Source organism: Lonchura striata, chromosome 21 (genome assembly GCF_046129695.1).
Source record: "Lonchura striata isolate bLonStr1 chromosome 21, bLonStr1.mat, whole genome shotgun sequence".
In the NCBI taxonomy this organism is placed as follows: Eukaryota; Metazoa; Chordata; class Aves; order Passeriformes; family Estrildidae; genus Lonchura; species Lonchura striata.
The window spans coordinates 1,422,312-1,438,657 of NC_134623.1; the positions used below are offsets into that span (position 1 = coordinate 1,422,312).

General features: G+C 67.7%; 2 protein-coding genes across 2 annotated transcripts; one reads left to right on the forward strand and one right to left on the reverse strand.

The window, feature by feature from the left end:
• Window positions 1-1,889, forward strand: FDX2 (ferredoxin 2). Its single transcript, XM_077787668.1, has 5 exons — window positions 1-113; window positions 205-311; window positions 1,354-1,441; window positions 1,550-1,675; window positions 1,727-1,889. The coding sequence occupies exons 1-5, from the start codon at window positions 1-3 to the stop codon at window positions 1,887-1,889; spliced, it is 597 nt and encodes a 198-aa protein (XP_077643794.1).
• A 3,465-nt stretch (window positions 1,890-5,354) lies between these two features.
• Window positions 5,355-15,870, reverse strand: ICAM5 (intercellular adhesion molecule 5). Its single transcript, XM_077787669.1, has 10 exons — window positions 15,813-15,870; window positions 15,046-15,327; window positions 13,229-13,609; window positions 12,809-13,087; window positions 12,028-12,729; window positions 10,578-10,820; window positions 9,338-10,444; window positions 7,399-7,671; window positions 6,428-6,715; window positions 5,355-5,646 (listed from the first exon to the last, which is right to left on the reverse strand). The coding sequence occupies exons 1-10, from the start codon at window positions 15,868-15,870 to the stop codon at window positions 5,432-5,434; spliced, it is 3,828 nt and encodes a 1,275-aa protein (XP_077643795.1). The 3' UTR covers window positions 5,355-5,431.
• Window positions 15,871-16,346: the final 476 nt, after the last annotated feature.

Below are 16,346 nucleotides of genomic sequence, written 5' to 3' on the forward strand. Positions count from 1 at the left end.
ATGGCGGCGCCCATGGCGGCGAGCGGCGGCTCCGTGACGCGGCGGCTCCTCCGCGGCTTCTCCCGCGGCCTCAGCGGCGGCGGCGCCGCGGCCGAGCAGCCCGAGGCCGCCGTGTGAGTCCCGGCAACTCCCTCGCGGCGCGGCGGAACCGGAGCGAGTCCCGGCGCTGAGCCCGCCGCGGCCTTTCCCTCCCGCTTTCCGCAGGGTTAACGTCGTGTTCGTGGACCGGGAGGGGCGGGAGGTGCCGGTGCGCGGCAGAGTCGGTGACAACGTGCTGCACCTGGCGCAGCGGCACGGGCTGGAGCTGGAGGGTCGGTACCGGCACCGGGAACGGGAGTGGGGAAGCGCGCTCGGGGCTCCGGGAGGCTCCCGGTACCGACAGAGCGCTCCCGGGACGGGGCCGGTGCTCCGCGGGGGTCTCGGTGCTGACAGCGCTTGGGGGGTGTCCCGGTGTTACCGAGGCGTTCCTGGGGGTGTCCCGGTGTTACCGGGGCGTTCCCGGTGCTAACGGCGCTCCCGGGGGTGTCCAGGGGCGTTCCCGGGGCTGTCCCGCTGTTCTCGGGGCGTTCCCGAGGCCTGTCCCGGTACTAACGGCGGCTCCCGTGGGGCTGTCCCGGTGTTCCCGTCTCTCTCCCGGTGTTCCCGGTACTCTCCCGTTATTCCCGGTATTCCCGGGGCTTTACCGGTGCTCTCCCGGTGTTCCCGGTACTCTCCCGGCTCTCTCCCCGTGCTATCGGCGCTCCCGTGAGGCTGTCCCGGTATTTCCAGGGCTTTACCGGCTCTCTCCCGGTACTCCCGGCTCTCTCCCGCTATTCCCGGTATTACCGGCGCTCTCTCCCGGTGCTCTCGCGGTATTCCCAATACTCTCCCGGTACTCCCAGTGTTACCGTCGCTCTCTCCCGGCTCTCTCCCGCTATTCCCGGTATTACCGGCGCTCTCTCCCGGTGCTCTCGCGGTATTCCCAATACTCTCCCGGTACTCCCGGTGTTACCGGCGCTCTCTCCCGGCTCTCTCCCGCTATTCCCGGTATTACCGGCGCCCTCTCCTGGTAGTTTCCCGGTATTCCCGGTACTCTCCCCGTACTCTCCCGGTACTCCCGCTATTCCCGGCTCTCTCCTGGTATTACCGGCTCCCTCTGCCGGTGCTCTCCCGCTGTTCCCGCTATTCCCGGCTCTCTCCCGGTGCTATCGGCGCTCCCGTGGGGCTGTCCCGGTGTTCCCGGGGCTTTACCGGCTCTCTCCCGGTGTTCCCGGTGCCCTCCCGGTACTCCCGGCATTACCGTGGCTCTCTCCCGGTGTTCCCGGTGCTCTCCCGGTATTCCCGGTATTCCCGTTGTTCTCTCCGGTCCCGCAGGCGCCTGCGAGGCGTCCCTGGCCTGCTCCACGTGCCACGTTTACATCAGCGAGCCCCACCTGGAGCGGCTCCCGGCGCCCGACGAGCGGTGAGGGACCCCCGGGAACCCCCCGGGACACCCCCAAACCCCCCGGGACACCCCCAAACCCCCCGGGAACCCCCCGGGAACCCCCGGTAAGCCCCGGTAACCCCGCAGGGAGGAGGATCTGCTGGACCAGGCGCCGCTGCTGCGGGAGAACTCGCGCCTGGGCTGCCAGCTGTGCCCGAGCCCTCAAAACCACCTGAGCCCCCCAAAACCCCCCGGGACACCCCCAAACCCCCGGTAACCCCCGGTAATCCCCGGTAACCCCCGGTAACCCCGGTAATCCCGTAGGGAGGAGGATCTGCTGGACCAGGCGCCGCTGCTGCGGGAGAACTCGCGCCTGGGCTGCCAGCTGTGCCCGAGCCCTCAAAACCACCTGAGCCCCCCAAAACCCCCCGGGACACCCCCAAACCCCCCGGGAACCCCCCGGGAACCCCCCGGTAACCCCCGGTAAGCCCGGTAAACCCCGGTAATCCCGTAGGGAGGAGGATCTGCTGGACCAGGCGCCGCTGCTGCGGGAGAACTCGCGCCTGGGCTGCCAGCTGTGCCCGAGCCCCCAAACCCCCTGAGCCCCCCAAAACCCCCCCGGGACACCCCCAAACCCCCCGGTAACCCCCGGGAACCCCCGGTAACCCCGGTAATCCCGTAGGGAGGAGGATCTGCTGGACCAGGCGCCGCTGCTGCGGGAGAACTCGCGCCTGGGCTGCCAGCTGTGCCTGAGCCCCCAAACCCCCTGTGACCCCCAAACCCCCCGGGACACCCCCAAACCCCCGGTAACCCCCGGTAACCCCGGTAACCCCCGGTAACCCCGGTAATCCCGTAGGGAGGAGGATCTGCTGGACCAGGCGCCGCTGCTGCGGGAGAACTCGCGCCTGGGCTGCCAGCTGTGCCTGAGCCCCCAAACCCCCTGAGCCCCCCAAAACCCCCCCGGGACACCCCCAAACCCCCCGGGACACCCCCAAACCCCCCGGTAACCCCCGGGAACCCCCGGTAATCCCCGGTAATCCCGTAGGGAGGAGGATCTGCTGGACCAGGCGCCGCTGCTGCGGGAGAACTCGCGCCTGGGCTGCCAGCTGTGCCTGAGCCCGGCCATGGAGGGGGCGCGCATCGCCCTGCCCCGCCTGACGCGCAACTTCTACGTGGACGGGCACACCCCCAAACCCCACTGACACCCCAAAATTGTACTGGGATACCCCAAAATATACTGGGATACCCCAAAATATACTGAGATACCCCAAAATACACTGAGATACCCCAAAATTATACTGGGATACCCCAAATATACTGAGATACCCCCAAACCACACTGACACCCCAAAATATACTGGGATACCCCAAAATATACTGGGATACCCTGAAATTATACTGGGATACCCCAAAATATACTGGGATACCCCAAAATATACTGGGATACCCCAAAATTATACTGGGATACCCCGAAATACACTGAGATACCCCCAAACCCCACTGACACCCCAAAATATACTGGGATACCCCAAAATACACTGAGATACCCCCAAACCACACTGACACCCCAAAATGATACTGGGATACCCCAAAATTATACCGGGATACCCCAAAATACACTGAGATACCCCCAAACCCCACTGACACCCCAAAATATACTGGGATACCCCAAAATATACTGAGATACCCCCAAACCACACTGACACCCCAAAATTATACCGGGATACCCCAAAATTATACCGGGATACCCCAAAATTATACTGGGATACCCCAAAATATACTGAGATACCCCGAAATACACGGAGATACCCCAAAACCACACTGACACCCCAAATCCTGACACCTCCAAACCACACTGACACCCCAAAATTATACCGGGATACCCCAAAATTATACTGGGATACCCCAAAATACACTGACACCCCAAATCCTGACACCCCGAAACCCCACTGACACCCCAAAATTATACTGGGATACCCCAAAATATACTGAGATACCCCCAAACCACACTGACACCCCAAATCCTGACACCCCTAAACCACACTGACACCCCAAAATGATACTGGGATACCCCAAAATATACTGAGATACCCCGAAATACACTGACACCCCAAATCCTGACACCTCCAAACCACGCTGACACCCCAAAATATACTGAGATACCCCGAAATACACTGAGATACCCCTAAATACACTGACACCCCAAATCCTGACACCCCAAAACCCCGCTGAACCCCAAAATACACTGAGATACCCCAAAATACACTGAGATACCCCGAAACCGCACTGACACCCCAAAATCCTATCCCGACACCCAGAAACCCCAGACACCCCAAAATCCTGACACCCCCAAACCCCACTGACACCCTAAATCCTGACACCCCGAAATTACACTGAACCCCAAAATATACTGACACCCCAAAATATACTGACACCCCAAATTGTACTGAGATACCCCAAAACCACACTGACACCCCAAATCCTGACACCCCAAATTATACTGACACCCCGAAATCCTATCCCGACACCCCCAAACCACACGGAACCCCTTGGGGGACCCCCCCTCAAAAATCGATTCGGGTCCCCCCAAATTCCCCCCGGGAGGGGGGAGGGACAGGGCGACCCCCGCCAGCCCCCCAAAAAAATCCCGGGGTTCGGATTGGGTAACGAGCCCCGGGTCATTAATGAGGGACCCATCGCTAATTGGGCACCCTTGGGTGCTGCTCGGGGTCCTGCGGGTGTCCGGTGGCACCGGGGGGGTCTCGGTGACACTGGGGGGGGTCGGTGACACCGGGGGGGGGCTCGGTGACACCGGGGGGATTCTGGGGGGGGGGTCGGTGACACCGGGGGGGTCTCGGTGACACCGGGGGGGATTCTGGGGGGGGTTGGTGACACCGGGAGGGGTCGGTGACACCGGGAGGGGTTGGTGGCACCGGGGGGGTTTTGGGGGGTCTCGGTGACACCGGGGGGTGTCGGTAACACCGGGGGGCTCCAGGGGAGCAGATTCGGGGCCAGCTCGGTGGTGACGCCCCCCGGCACCGGGGCCGTTTATTTTGGGGGGGGGTCGCTCCCCGCCCCGGGAGGAACCGGCCCCGCGACCCCCGGAGCGCCCGGCCCCGAGCGGCGGCTCCCAAATCCCTCAGATCGCCCCAAAACCCCCCAAAAAACCCCTGGGGGGTGGGGGGGGAACTTTGGGGACCCCAAAACCCCACGGGGATGGTCCCGGTCCTGGTCCCGGTCCCGGTCCCGACTGCTCGATCCGGATGCCAAAATCCTCCCCGCGGTTGTGCCGGTACCACCGGGCACCTCCAGAGGAACGTCCTGGCACTGCCGAGTGCCCAAAATCCCCCCAAAATCCCCCGGGCCCGGGGGTTTGGGGTTCGGGGAGCACGGGAGGATCGGTGCCGGTCCCGGTGCCGGTGGCCGTGCCGGTCACGGCTGCGCCAGGCGGATCCCGAAGCCCTCGGCGCCGGTGGCGGTCCCGGTCCCGATGCTGGTCCCGGTCCCGGTGCCGGTCACGGCTGCGCCAGGTGGATCCCGAAGCCCTCGGTGCCGGTGCCGGTGCCGGTCCCGGTCCTGGTGCCGGTCACGGCTGCGCCAGGCAGATCCTGAAGCCCTCGGAGCCAGTGCCGGTGCCGGTGCCGGTGCTGGTCCCGGTCCCGGTGCCGGTCACGGCTGCGCCAGGTGGATCCCGAAGCCCTCGGTGCCGGTGCCGGTCCCGGTGCTGGTCCCGGTCCCGGTGCCGGTCACGGCTGCACCAGGCGGATCCCGAAGCCCTCGGTGCCGGTGCCGGTGCCGGTGCCGGTCCCGGTGCCGGTCACGGCTGCGCCAGGCAGATCCCGAAGCCCTCGGTGCCGGTGCCGGTGCCGGTGCCGGTGCTGGTCCCGGTCCCGGTGCCGGTCACGGCTGCGCCAGGTGGATCCCGAAGCCCTCGGTGCCGGTCCCGGTGCCGGTCACGGCTGCGCCAGGCGGATCCCGAAGCCCTCGGTACCGGTGCCGGTGCCGGTCCCGGTGCCAGTGCCGGTGCCGGTCACGGCTGCGCCAGGCAGATCCCGAAGCCCTCGGTGCCGGTGCCGGTGGCAGTGGCGGTGCCGGTGCTGGTCCCGAAGCCCTCGGCGTCGCGCACGTTGTACTCGCCCGTCCTACCGGCCGCGCTCTTCACGTAGACGCCGCCGGCCGCCGCCAGCGCCAGCGCCGCCACCGCGCCCAGGGACCCCAACGCCGCCAGCGCCGCCAGACGGCTCCCTGCGGGCGGCACCGGTGACACCGGGACCGGCCGGGACACCGGGACACACCGGGACACCGGGACGGGACCAGTGACACCGGGACACAGTGACACCGGGACACACCGGGACACCAGGACGGGACCGGTGACACCGGGACACAGTGACACCGGGACCAGCCGGGACACCAGGACACAGTGACACCGGGACGGGACCAGTGACACCGGGACACAGTGACACCAGGACTGACCGGGACACACCGGGACGGGCCAGCACACCGGGACACAGTGACACCGGGACACGCCGGGACACCGGGACACAGTGACACCGGGACACACCGGGACACCGGGACGGGACCAGTGACACTGGGACACAGTGACACCGGGACACACCGGGACACCGGGACACCGGGACGGGCCGGGACACCGGGACACAGTGACACCGGGACACCGGGACACGGGGACACCGGGACGGGACCAGTGACACTGGGACACAGTGACACCGGGACACACCGGGACACAGTGACACCGGGACCGGCCGGGACACCGGGACACAGTGACACCGGGACGGGTCGGGACACCGGGACACGGGGACACCGGGATGGGGCGGTGACACAGGGACGGGGCGGTAACACCGGGATGTGGCGGTGACAATGGGACACACCGGTGACACCGGGACGGGGCCGGTACCACCGGACCGGAACTGGTACCACCAGGACAGGACCGGTAACACCGGGACGGGGCCGGTACCACCGGACCGGAACCGGTGCCCGCCTCCCTCCCCAGCCCGCTTCGCCAGCTCACCGTCCACCCGCACCACGACGCTCCCGGCCCGCCGGCCGTGCCGGTTGCTCGCCGTGCAGGTGTAGACGCCCCGGTTGGCCGCCGTGGCTCCGGTGACGGTGACCGAGCGGTTGTCGGCGGCCAGGCGCAGGTTGGGCGCGGGGGGCAGCGCCCAGCTGTACGTGGGCACCGGGAGCCCCTCGGCGCCGCACTCCACGGTGAAGCCGCCGCCGCGGCTGACGTTGGCCGAGGGCAGCACGCGCACCGTGACACCGGCGGGGCCGTCTGCGCCGGGGCGAGCGGCCGCCGCTGAGAGCCGCCCCCAAAGCCCCGGGTTTCCCCCCAAAATCGCCGGTTTGTCCCCAAAACGCCCGGTTTGCCCCCCAAACCCCCGGATTTCCCCCCAAAATCCCCGGTTTGCAACCCAAAACCCCCGGTTTGCCCCCCGAAAACCCCGGGTTGACCCCAAAAACCCCTTTTTCCCCCCAAAATCCCCGGTTTGCCCCCTGAAAACCCCGGTTTGCCCCCCAAACCCTCCGGATTTCCCCCCAAATCCCCGGATTGCCCCCAAACCCCCGGATTAACCCCCAAAACCCCCGGTTTGCCCCCCAAACCCCCGGTTTGCCCCCCCAAACCCCCGGTTTGCCCCCCAAACCCCCGGTTTGCCCCCCAAACCCCTGGTTTCCCCCCAAACCCCCAGTTTGACCTCAAAACTCCCCGGTTTACCCCCCAAAACCCCCGGTTTGCCCCCCCAAACCCCCGGTTTTCCCCCCCAAACCCCCGGTTTGCCCCCCCAAACCCCCGGTTTGTCCCCAAACCCCCCGGTTTACCCCCCAAAAACCCCCGGTTTCCCCCCAAACCCCCGGTTTCCCCAAACCCCCGGTTTGCTCCCCCAAACCCCCGGATTTCCCCCCAAACCCCTCGGTTTTCCCCCAAACCCCCGGTTTCCCCCCAAACCCCCGGTTTCCCCCAAAATCGCCGCCCGCGCTCACACTCCACGGCCACGGTGACGTTGCGGACGGCGGAGCCGTGCGCGTTGGTGGCCCGGCACCGGTAGGTGCCCGCGTGGGCGCGGGTGACATTGGCGGTGGCCCGGGGGGGGTCCCGGGGGTCGCCGGGCCCGGTGGCGTTGCCGGGCTCGCCCAGCTTGGCGCAGGTGACGCGGGGCGGGGGGTTCCCGGTGGCGGCGCAGCCCAGCTCGGCCGGGGTCCCCTCCAGCCACCGGCGCCGCTCGGGGCAGCCGCGCTCGCCGAGGCTCGGCCGGTCTGGAGGCGGCGGGAGGCGGGATGGTGGCGGGAGAGCCCCGGGAGAGCCCCGGGAGAGCACCCTGACCCACCGGGATCCACCGGGAGAGCCCCGGGAGAGCCCCGGGAGACCACCCTGACCCACCGGGATCCACCGGGAGAGCCCCGGGAGACCGCCCTGACCCCCCGGGATCCACCGGGAGACCACCCTGACCCACCGGGATCCCCCGTGAGACCACCCTGACCCCCCGGGAGAGCCCCGGGAGAGCCCTGGGAGACCACCCTGACCCACCGGGATCCACCGGGAGACCGCCCTGACCCACCGGGATCCACCGGGAGACCACCCTGACCCCCCGGGAGAGCCCCGGGAGAGCCCCGGGAGACCACCCTGACCCACCGGGATCCCCCGGGAGACCACCCTGACCCTCCCGGGATCCACCGGGAGACCACCCTGACCCACCGGGAGAGCCCCGGGAGAGCCCTGGGAGACCACCCTGACCCACCGGGATCCACCGGGAGACCGCCCTGACCCACCGGGATCCACCGGGAGACCACCCTGACCCACCGGGATCCCCCGTGAGACCGCCCTGACCCACCGGGATCCCCCGGGAGACCACCCTGACCCACCGGGAGAACCCCGTGAGACCACCCTGACCCCCCGGGAGAGCCCCGGGAGACCACCCTGACCCACCGGGAGAGCCCCGGGAGAGCCCCGGGAGACTGCCCTGACCCACCGGGATCCACCGGGAGACCACCCTGACCCACCGGGATCCCCCGGGAGACCACCCTGACCCACCGGGAGAGCCCCGGGAGAGCCCCGGGAGACCGCCCTGACCCACCGGGATCCACCGGGAGACCGCCCTGACCCACCGGGACCCACCGGGAGACCACCGGGACCCACCGGGAGAGCCCCGGGAGAGCCCCGGGAGACCGCCCTGACCCACCGGGATCCACCGGGAGACCACCCTGACCCACCGGGAGAGCCCCGGGAGAGCCCCGGGAGACCGCCCTGACCCACCGGGATCCACCGGGAGACCACCCTGACCCACCGGGATCCCCCGTGAGACCACCCTGACCCCCCGGGAGAGCTCCGGGAGAGCCCCGGGAGACCACCCTGACCCCCCGGGATCCACCGGGAGACCACCCTGACCCCCCGGGAGAGCCCCGGGAGAGCCCCGGGAGACCACCCTGACCCCCCGGGATCCACCGGGAGACCACCCTGACCCCCGGGAGAGCCCCGGGAGACCACCCTGACCCCCCGGGATCCACCGGGAGACCACCCTGACCCACCGGGATCCCCGGGAGACCCCCGGGAGACCACCCTGACCCACCGGGATCCACCGGGAGACCGCCCTGACACCCCGGGAGTGCCCCGGGAGAGTCCCGGGAGACCACCCTGACCCACCGGGATCCACCGGGAGACCCCCGGGAAAGCACCCTGACCCCGCCGGGATCCACCGGGAGACCACCCTGACCCACCAGGATCCACCGGGAGACCGCCCTGACCCATCGGGATCCACCGGGAGACCCCTGTGCCATCCCTGGTGCCACCAGATCCCTGTCCCCTCCCCGTCCCCTCCCGTCCCCGGTGTCCCCTCCCGTCCCGGTGTCCCCTCCCCGTCCCGGTGTCCCGTCCCGTCCCCGGTGTCCCGTCCCCGCCCGGTGTCACGCCCGGTGTCGCACTCACACTCCACGGTGACCAGGACGCTCCTCACGGCCACCCCGTGCCGGTTGGTGGCCCTGCACACGTAGCGGCCACCGTCGGCCCGGGTGACCACGCGGCCGCGGGTGCCACCGTCGTGGGTGCCACCGTCGTGGGTGCCACCGTCGTGGGTGCCACCGTCGTGGGTGACCTCACCATGGTGGGTGTCACTGTCACTGGTGCCAACTTCATGGGTGCCACCATAGTGGTTGTCACCATCGTGGGTGCCACCATGGAGGGTGTCACCATCGTGGGTGCCACCATCAAGGGTGTCACCGTGGAGGGTGACCTCGCCGTTGTGGGTGCCACCATCGCGGGTGCCACCCTTTTGGGTGCCACCATCATGGGTGTCACCGTGCTGGGTGTCACCATCGTGGGTGTCACCGTGGTGGGTGCCACCATTGTGGGTGCCACTCCCACGGGTGCCACTCTCACGGATGCCACCGTTGTGGGTGCCACCATGCTGGGTGGCACCGTGCTGGGTGCCATTATTGCGGGCTCCACCATCACGGGTGTCACCGTGCTGGGTGCCACCATGCTGGGTGCCACTCCCACGGGTGCCACCGTGCTGGGTGTCACCGTGCTGGGTGCCACTCCCACGGGTGTCCCCGTGCTGGGTGCCACTCCCACGGGTGCCACTCCCACGGGTGTCACCGTGCTGGGTGTCACCGTGCTGGGTGCCACTCCCACGGGTGTCACCGTGCTGGGTGTCACCGTGCTGGGTGCCACTCCCACGGGTGCCACTCCCACGGGTGCCACCGTCACGGGTGTCACCGTGCTGGGTGTCCCCGTGCTGGGTGCCACTCCCACGGGTGCCACTCCCACGGGTGCCACTCCCACGGGTGTCACCGTGCTGGGTGTCACCATGCTGGGTGCCACTCCCACGGGTGTCCCCGTGCTGGGTGCCATCGTGCTGGGTGCCACTCCCACGGGTGCCACTCCCACGGGTGCCACTCCCACGGGTGCCGCCGCGGCGGGCGCAGCTCGTGCTGGGCGCGGGGTCCCCGTCGGCGCGGCACTCCAGCTCCCGCCGCTGCCCCTCCACCCAGACGCGGCGCGCCGGGCACCCCGCCTCGGACAGCGTGGGCTCGTCTTTGGGGGGACACGGAGGCCACGCGGTCACCTCGCTGGCCACCTCGGGGACCCGCTACCGGCCCCGGTGCCGCCCCGGTGCCGCCCCGGTGCCGCCCCGGTGCCGCCCCGGTGCCGCCCCGGTGCCACTCACACTCCACGCGCACGGTGACGCGGCGGCTGCGCGTGCCCAGCGCGTTGGTGGCGTTGCACACGTAGGTGCCCGCTCGGGACCGGGTCACCGGCTCGGGCTCGGTGGTGGCCACCGGGACCCCGCGGCGGCCGCAGGTCACGGTGGGCGCGGGGTTGCCGGTGGCGCGGCAGGACAGCGCCGCCAGCGTGCCCCGCAGCCACGTGCGGCGGGCGGGGCAGCCGCTGGCCGGGATTTCGGGGAGATCTGGGGGGAAAAACAAAAAAAAAGGGATTTTGGGGAGATCTGGGGGGAAAACAACAAAAAAAGGGATTTTGGGGAGATCTGGGGGGAAAAACAAAAAAAAAAGGGGTTTCGGGGAGATCTGGGGGGAAAAACAAAAAAAAAAGGGGTTTCGGGGAGATCTGGGGGGAAAAACAAAAAAAAAGGGATTTTGGGGAGATCTGGGGGGAAAACAACAAAAAAAAGGGGTTTCGGGGAGATCTGGGGGGAAAAACAAAAAAAAAAGGGGTTTCGGGGAGATCTGGGGGGAAAAACAAAAAAAAAGGGGTTTCGGGGAGATCTGGGGGGAAAAACAAAAAAAAAGGGGTTTCGGGGAGATCTGGGGGGAAAAACAAAAAAAAAAGGGGTTTCGGGGAGATCTGGGGGGAAAAACAAAAAAAAAGGGGGTTGGGGGAGATCTGGGGAGGAAAACGACAAAAAAAAAGGGGTTTCGGGGAGATCTGGGGGGAAAACAACAAAAAAGGGGGTTGGGGGAGATCTGGGGGGAAAAACAAAAAAAAAAGGGGTTTCGGGGAGATCTGGGGGGAAAAACAAAAAAAAAAGGGGTTTCGGGGAGATCTGGGGGGAAAAACAAAAAAAAAGGGGGTTGGGGGAGATCTGGGGAGGAAAACGACAAAAAAAAAGGGGTTTCGGGGAGATCTGGGGGGAAAACAAAAAAAGGGGTTTCGGGGAGATCTGGGGGAAAAACAAAAAAAAAGGGATTTCGGGGAGATCTGGGGGAAAAACAAAAAAAAAGGTGTTTCGGGGAGATCTGGGGGGAAAAACAAAAAAAAAGGGATTTCGGGGAGATCTGGGGGTGGAAAAATGACAAAAAAAGGGATTTCGGGGAGATCTGGGGAAAAAAAAACAAAAAAAAAAACGGATTTCGGGGAGATCTGGGGGGAAAAATGACCAAAAAAGGGATTTCGGGGAGATCTGGGGAGGAAAACAACAAAAAAGGGATTTCGGGAATATCTGGGGAATAAAAAAAGGGATTTGGGGAATGCCGGGAATTCCGGGAATTAAAAAAAGGGATTTGGGGAATGCCGGGAATTCGGGGAATAAAAAAGGGGATTTGGGGAATGCCGGGAATTCGGGAATATCTGGGGAATAAAAAAAAAGGATTTTGGGGAATGCCGGGATTTCAGGGAATTAAAAAAAGGGATTTGGGGAATGCCGGGATTTCAGGGAATAAAAAAAGGGATTTTGGGGAATGCCGGGATTTCGGGGAATAAGAAAAGGATTTTGGGGAATGCCGGGATTTCGGAGAATAAAAAGAGGGATTTGGGGAATGCCGGGATTTCGGGGAATAAAAAAAGGGGATTTGGGGAATGCCGGGAATTCGGGGAATAAAAAGAGGGATTTGGGGAATGCCGGGATTTCGGGGAATAAAAAAAGGGGATTTGGGGAATGCCGGGAATTCGGGGAATAAAACAAGGATTTTGGGGAATGCCGGGATTTCGGAGAATAAAAAAAGGGATTTGGGGAATGCCGGGATTTCGGGAATATCTGGGGAATAAAAGAAGGGATTTTGGGGAATAAAACAAGGATTTTGGGGAATAAAACAAGGATTTTGGGGAATGCCGGGAGCGGCGGGCGGGGCCGCGGCACGCACAGAGCACCGCCAGCCGCGCGTCCGCGTCCTTTGTCAGCACGGTGTCACCGACCGCCAGGCTGGCCCGGCACCGGAATTCCCGTCCGTCGTCGTCGCGCCGAGCCGGTAACCGGAGCTGCAGCCGCGGCGGCGGCCCCTCGGCCAGGACGCCGCCGTTCGCATCGCGGAGCTGCAGCCGCGCCGCCGGCGGCTCGGTGGCACCGGAGCGGCACGTCACCGTCACCTCGCCGCCCGCCGCCACCGGGGCCGGGCTCAGCTGCAGGGTGGGCACCGGGAATCCTGCGGGAGGGTGCCACGGGTGGGTCCGAGGGGGTTTGGAGCTCCCGCGGTCCTCCCGCCACCCCTCCCGGTGCCTCACGGTAAACGTGGAGCTGCCTCCGCGCCGTCCGTGCCGCCGTGGCCACCGCGGCCGTGCAGCTGAGCTCCCGCGGGCCCGGGCTGCGCGGGGACAGCTCGGTGCTGGCCGTCACCGTGTCGCCGGCCACCGCCGCCGTGACGTTCAGCGGCTCCCGGTCCAGCGCGGCCGTGACACGGACGTCGCCGGCCGGGAAGGCGCCGGTGATGCGGCAGCTGGCGGCGGTCACGGTGCCGGCCTCGAGGACGGCGGGGACCCGGAGCTGCGGCGGCTCCGGGAGAGCTGCGGGGACACCGGGAGGGGACGCGGGGTCACCGGGGCCGTGGCGCATCCCCGGAGGCGGGGACGGGATCCCGGTGAGCGCGGCGTGGCCGGGAGGGCGACAACGAGGTGACGGCGGGTGGGGACGGCGCCGCCACTCACCGAACACCGAGAGCGTGACCGGGACGGCGGCGCGGGCGAAGAGGGGCCCGTGCGGCCGCAGGGAGAGCTCGGCGTGGCAGGTGACGTGCTGGCCGTGGTCCCCGCGGGTGACGGTCAGCGGGTGGCTCACGGCCACGCTGGCGCTGCCCTCGGCGTCGCCGAAGCTCTCGGTGCGCAGCGTCTCGGTGCCGCGGCGGAGCGTCACCGTCAGGTTCCGCAGCGGAGCCACCTCCCGCACGCGGCACGTCACGTTCCGGCTGTCCCCCACCGCCACCGGGGGCACCGGCTCCAGCTCCACCCGCTCCGGCAGCTCTGGGGACCGAGCCGGTGTCACCCCCGGTGTCATCCCCGGTATCCCCCCCGGTACCGGCTCCGGCAGCTCTGGGGACCGAGCCGGTGCCCCCACCGCGGTGTCCCCACTGTGTCACCCCCCGGTACCGGCTCCGGCAGCTCTGGAGACCGAGCCGGTGTCACCCTCGGTGTCCCCACCGTGTCACCCCCCGGTACCGGCTCCGGTAGCTCTGGAGACCGAGCCGGTGTCACCCTCGGTGTCACCCTCGGTGTCCCCACCGTGTCACCCCCCCGGTACCGGCTCCAGCTCCACCCGCTCCGGCAGCTCTGGGGACCGAGCCGGTGTCACCCCCGGTGTCCCCACCGTGTCAACCCCCCGGTACCGGCTCCAGCTCCACCCGCTCCGGCAGCTCTGGGGACCGAGCCGGTGTCACCCCCGGTGTCATCCCCGGTATCCCCCCCGGTACCGGCTCCGGCAGCTCTGGGGACCGAGCCGGTGCCCCCACCGCGGTGTCCCCACTGTGTCACCCCCCGGTACCGGCTCCGGCAGCTCTGGAGACCGAGCCGGTGTCACCCCCGGTGTCCCCACCGTGTCACCCCCCCGGTACCGGCTCCAGCTCCACCCGCTCCGGCAGCTCTGGGGACCGAGCCGGTGTCACCACCGCGGTGTCACCCCCGGTATCCCCCCCGGTACCGGCTCCGGTAGCTCTGGGGACCGAGCCGGTGTCACCCTCGGTGTCCCCACCGTGTCACCCCCCCGGTACCGGCTCCGGTAGCTCTGGGGACCGAGCCGGTGTCACCCCCGGTGTCATCCCCGGTATCCCCCCCGGTACCGGCTCCGGCAGCTCTGGGGACCGAGCCGGTGTCACCACCGCGGTGTCATCCCCAGTATCCCCCCCGGTACCGGCTCCGGTAGCTCTGGGGACCGAGCCGGTGCCACCCTCGGTGTCACCCTCGGTGTCCCCACCGTGTCACCCCCCCGGTACCGGCTCCGGTAGCTCTGGGGACCGAGCCGGTGCCACCCTCGGTGTCACCCTCGGTGTCCCCACCGTGTCACCCCCCCCGGTACCGGCTCCAGCTCCACCCGCTCCGGCAGCTCTGGGGACCGAGCCGGTGTCACCACCGCGGTGTCATCCCCGGTATCCCCCCCCGGTACCGGCTCCGGCAGCTCTGGGGACCGAGCCGGTGTCACCCTCGGTGTCCCTACCGTGTCACCCCCCCGGTACCGGCTCCGGTAGCTCTGGGGACCGAGCCGGTGTCACCACCGCGGTGTCACCCCCGGTATCCCCACCGTGTCCCCCCGCCCCGGTAGCTCTGGGGACCGAGCCGGTGACACCACCACAGTGCCACCCTCGGTGTCACCCCCGGTGTCACCCCCCGGTACCGGCTCCGGTAGCTCTGGGGACCGAGCCGGTGTCACCCTCGGTGTCCCCACCGTGTCCCGGCACCGGCAGCTCTGGAGACCCACCCGGTGCCACCCTCGGTGCCACCCTCGGTGTCCCCGCCGCGTCCCCCCCGGCACTCACGGTAGACGAGGACGCCGGTGCTGGCGTTGGCCTCGGTGTCGCCGCAGCGGCCGGTGCAGGTGACGGGCCCGGGGCTCCACCGGGACACGTTGTGGAGCCGGAAGCTTTGCCAGCGGAGCCCCCCGGCGCCGGGGGTCGCGGGCAGGGGGGTCTCCAGCCCCAGCGTGGCGTTGTCGCCCCCCGGGCAGGCGCTGCGGCTGCAGTTGACGGTCACCGAGCCCCCGAAGGCCACCACGGCCACCCGCGGCCAGGCCACCACCGTGAAGGTGCCCCGGGCGACCCCTGCGAGACCCCCACCACGGGCAGTCCCCCCCAATTCCGGCTGGGGGGGACCCCGCCGAACCTGAGACCCCCCCCCAAAAAACTGCCGAGGTCCTGGGGGTGTCCCCGTGTGTCCCCAACCCCCCCAGTCCAAAAGGCCGCTGGGATTTTGGGGTCCTGGGGGTCCCTGCGTGTGAACCCCCCCGAATTTTTAGGGTCCCTCACTACTGGGTTGGGTGGGGGGTCCCTGTGTGCCCCCCCCACCCCATCACTAAAGGGCCTCTGGTGTTTTGGGGGGGTCTCTGGGGGTCCCCCCCTTCCACTCCCGGGGGTCCCCAGGGTCGTGTCTCCCCAAAAAATAAAATCGCTGCTGATTTCGGGCTCTCTCCCCCCCCCCCCCCCCCAATTAATGATCGCTGGTTTTGGGGATCCTCAGAGACGCCCCCTCCCCATTTTGGAGGGTCCCCCCCCCAAATAAACCCAGGAGCCCCCCCTGCCCCCTTTACCTGCGAGCGCCAGAACGAGGGGGGGCAGGAGCCGCGTGGCCGGGCCGGGGGCGCCCATCGGGAGAGGAGGAGGAGGAGGGTGGGGAGGAAGAGGAGGATGGAGGCGGCGATGGAGGGGGAGGGCGAGGGGGATGAGGGTGGGGATGAAGCGGAGGAGGACGGAGGCGACGGGGAGGAGGAGGAGGATGGGGATGAAGCGGAGGAGGATGGGGAAGGGAGAAGAGGAAGAGGAGGATGGGGATGAAGCGGAGGAGGGTGGGGAAGGGAGAAGAGGAAGAGGAGGATGGGGATGAAGCGGAGGAGGATGGGGAAGGGAGAAGAGGAGGAGGAGGATGGGGACGAAGCGGAGGAGGATGGGGAAGAGGAGGAAGAAGCGGCTGAGGCCGAAGGCAGCTCCTCCGCTGCCGCGCGCGCCGCCGGTCCCGCGGGGCTGCTCCTCCCCCCGCCCACGCGAAACCCACCCAGCCCCCCCCCAAAATCCCCCCCCCACCCCCGCCCGGTGCTCGGCGCTTCACGAAACCCCCCCCCCCAAAA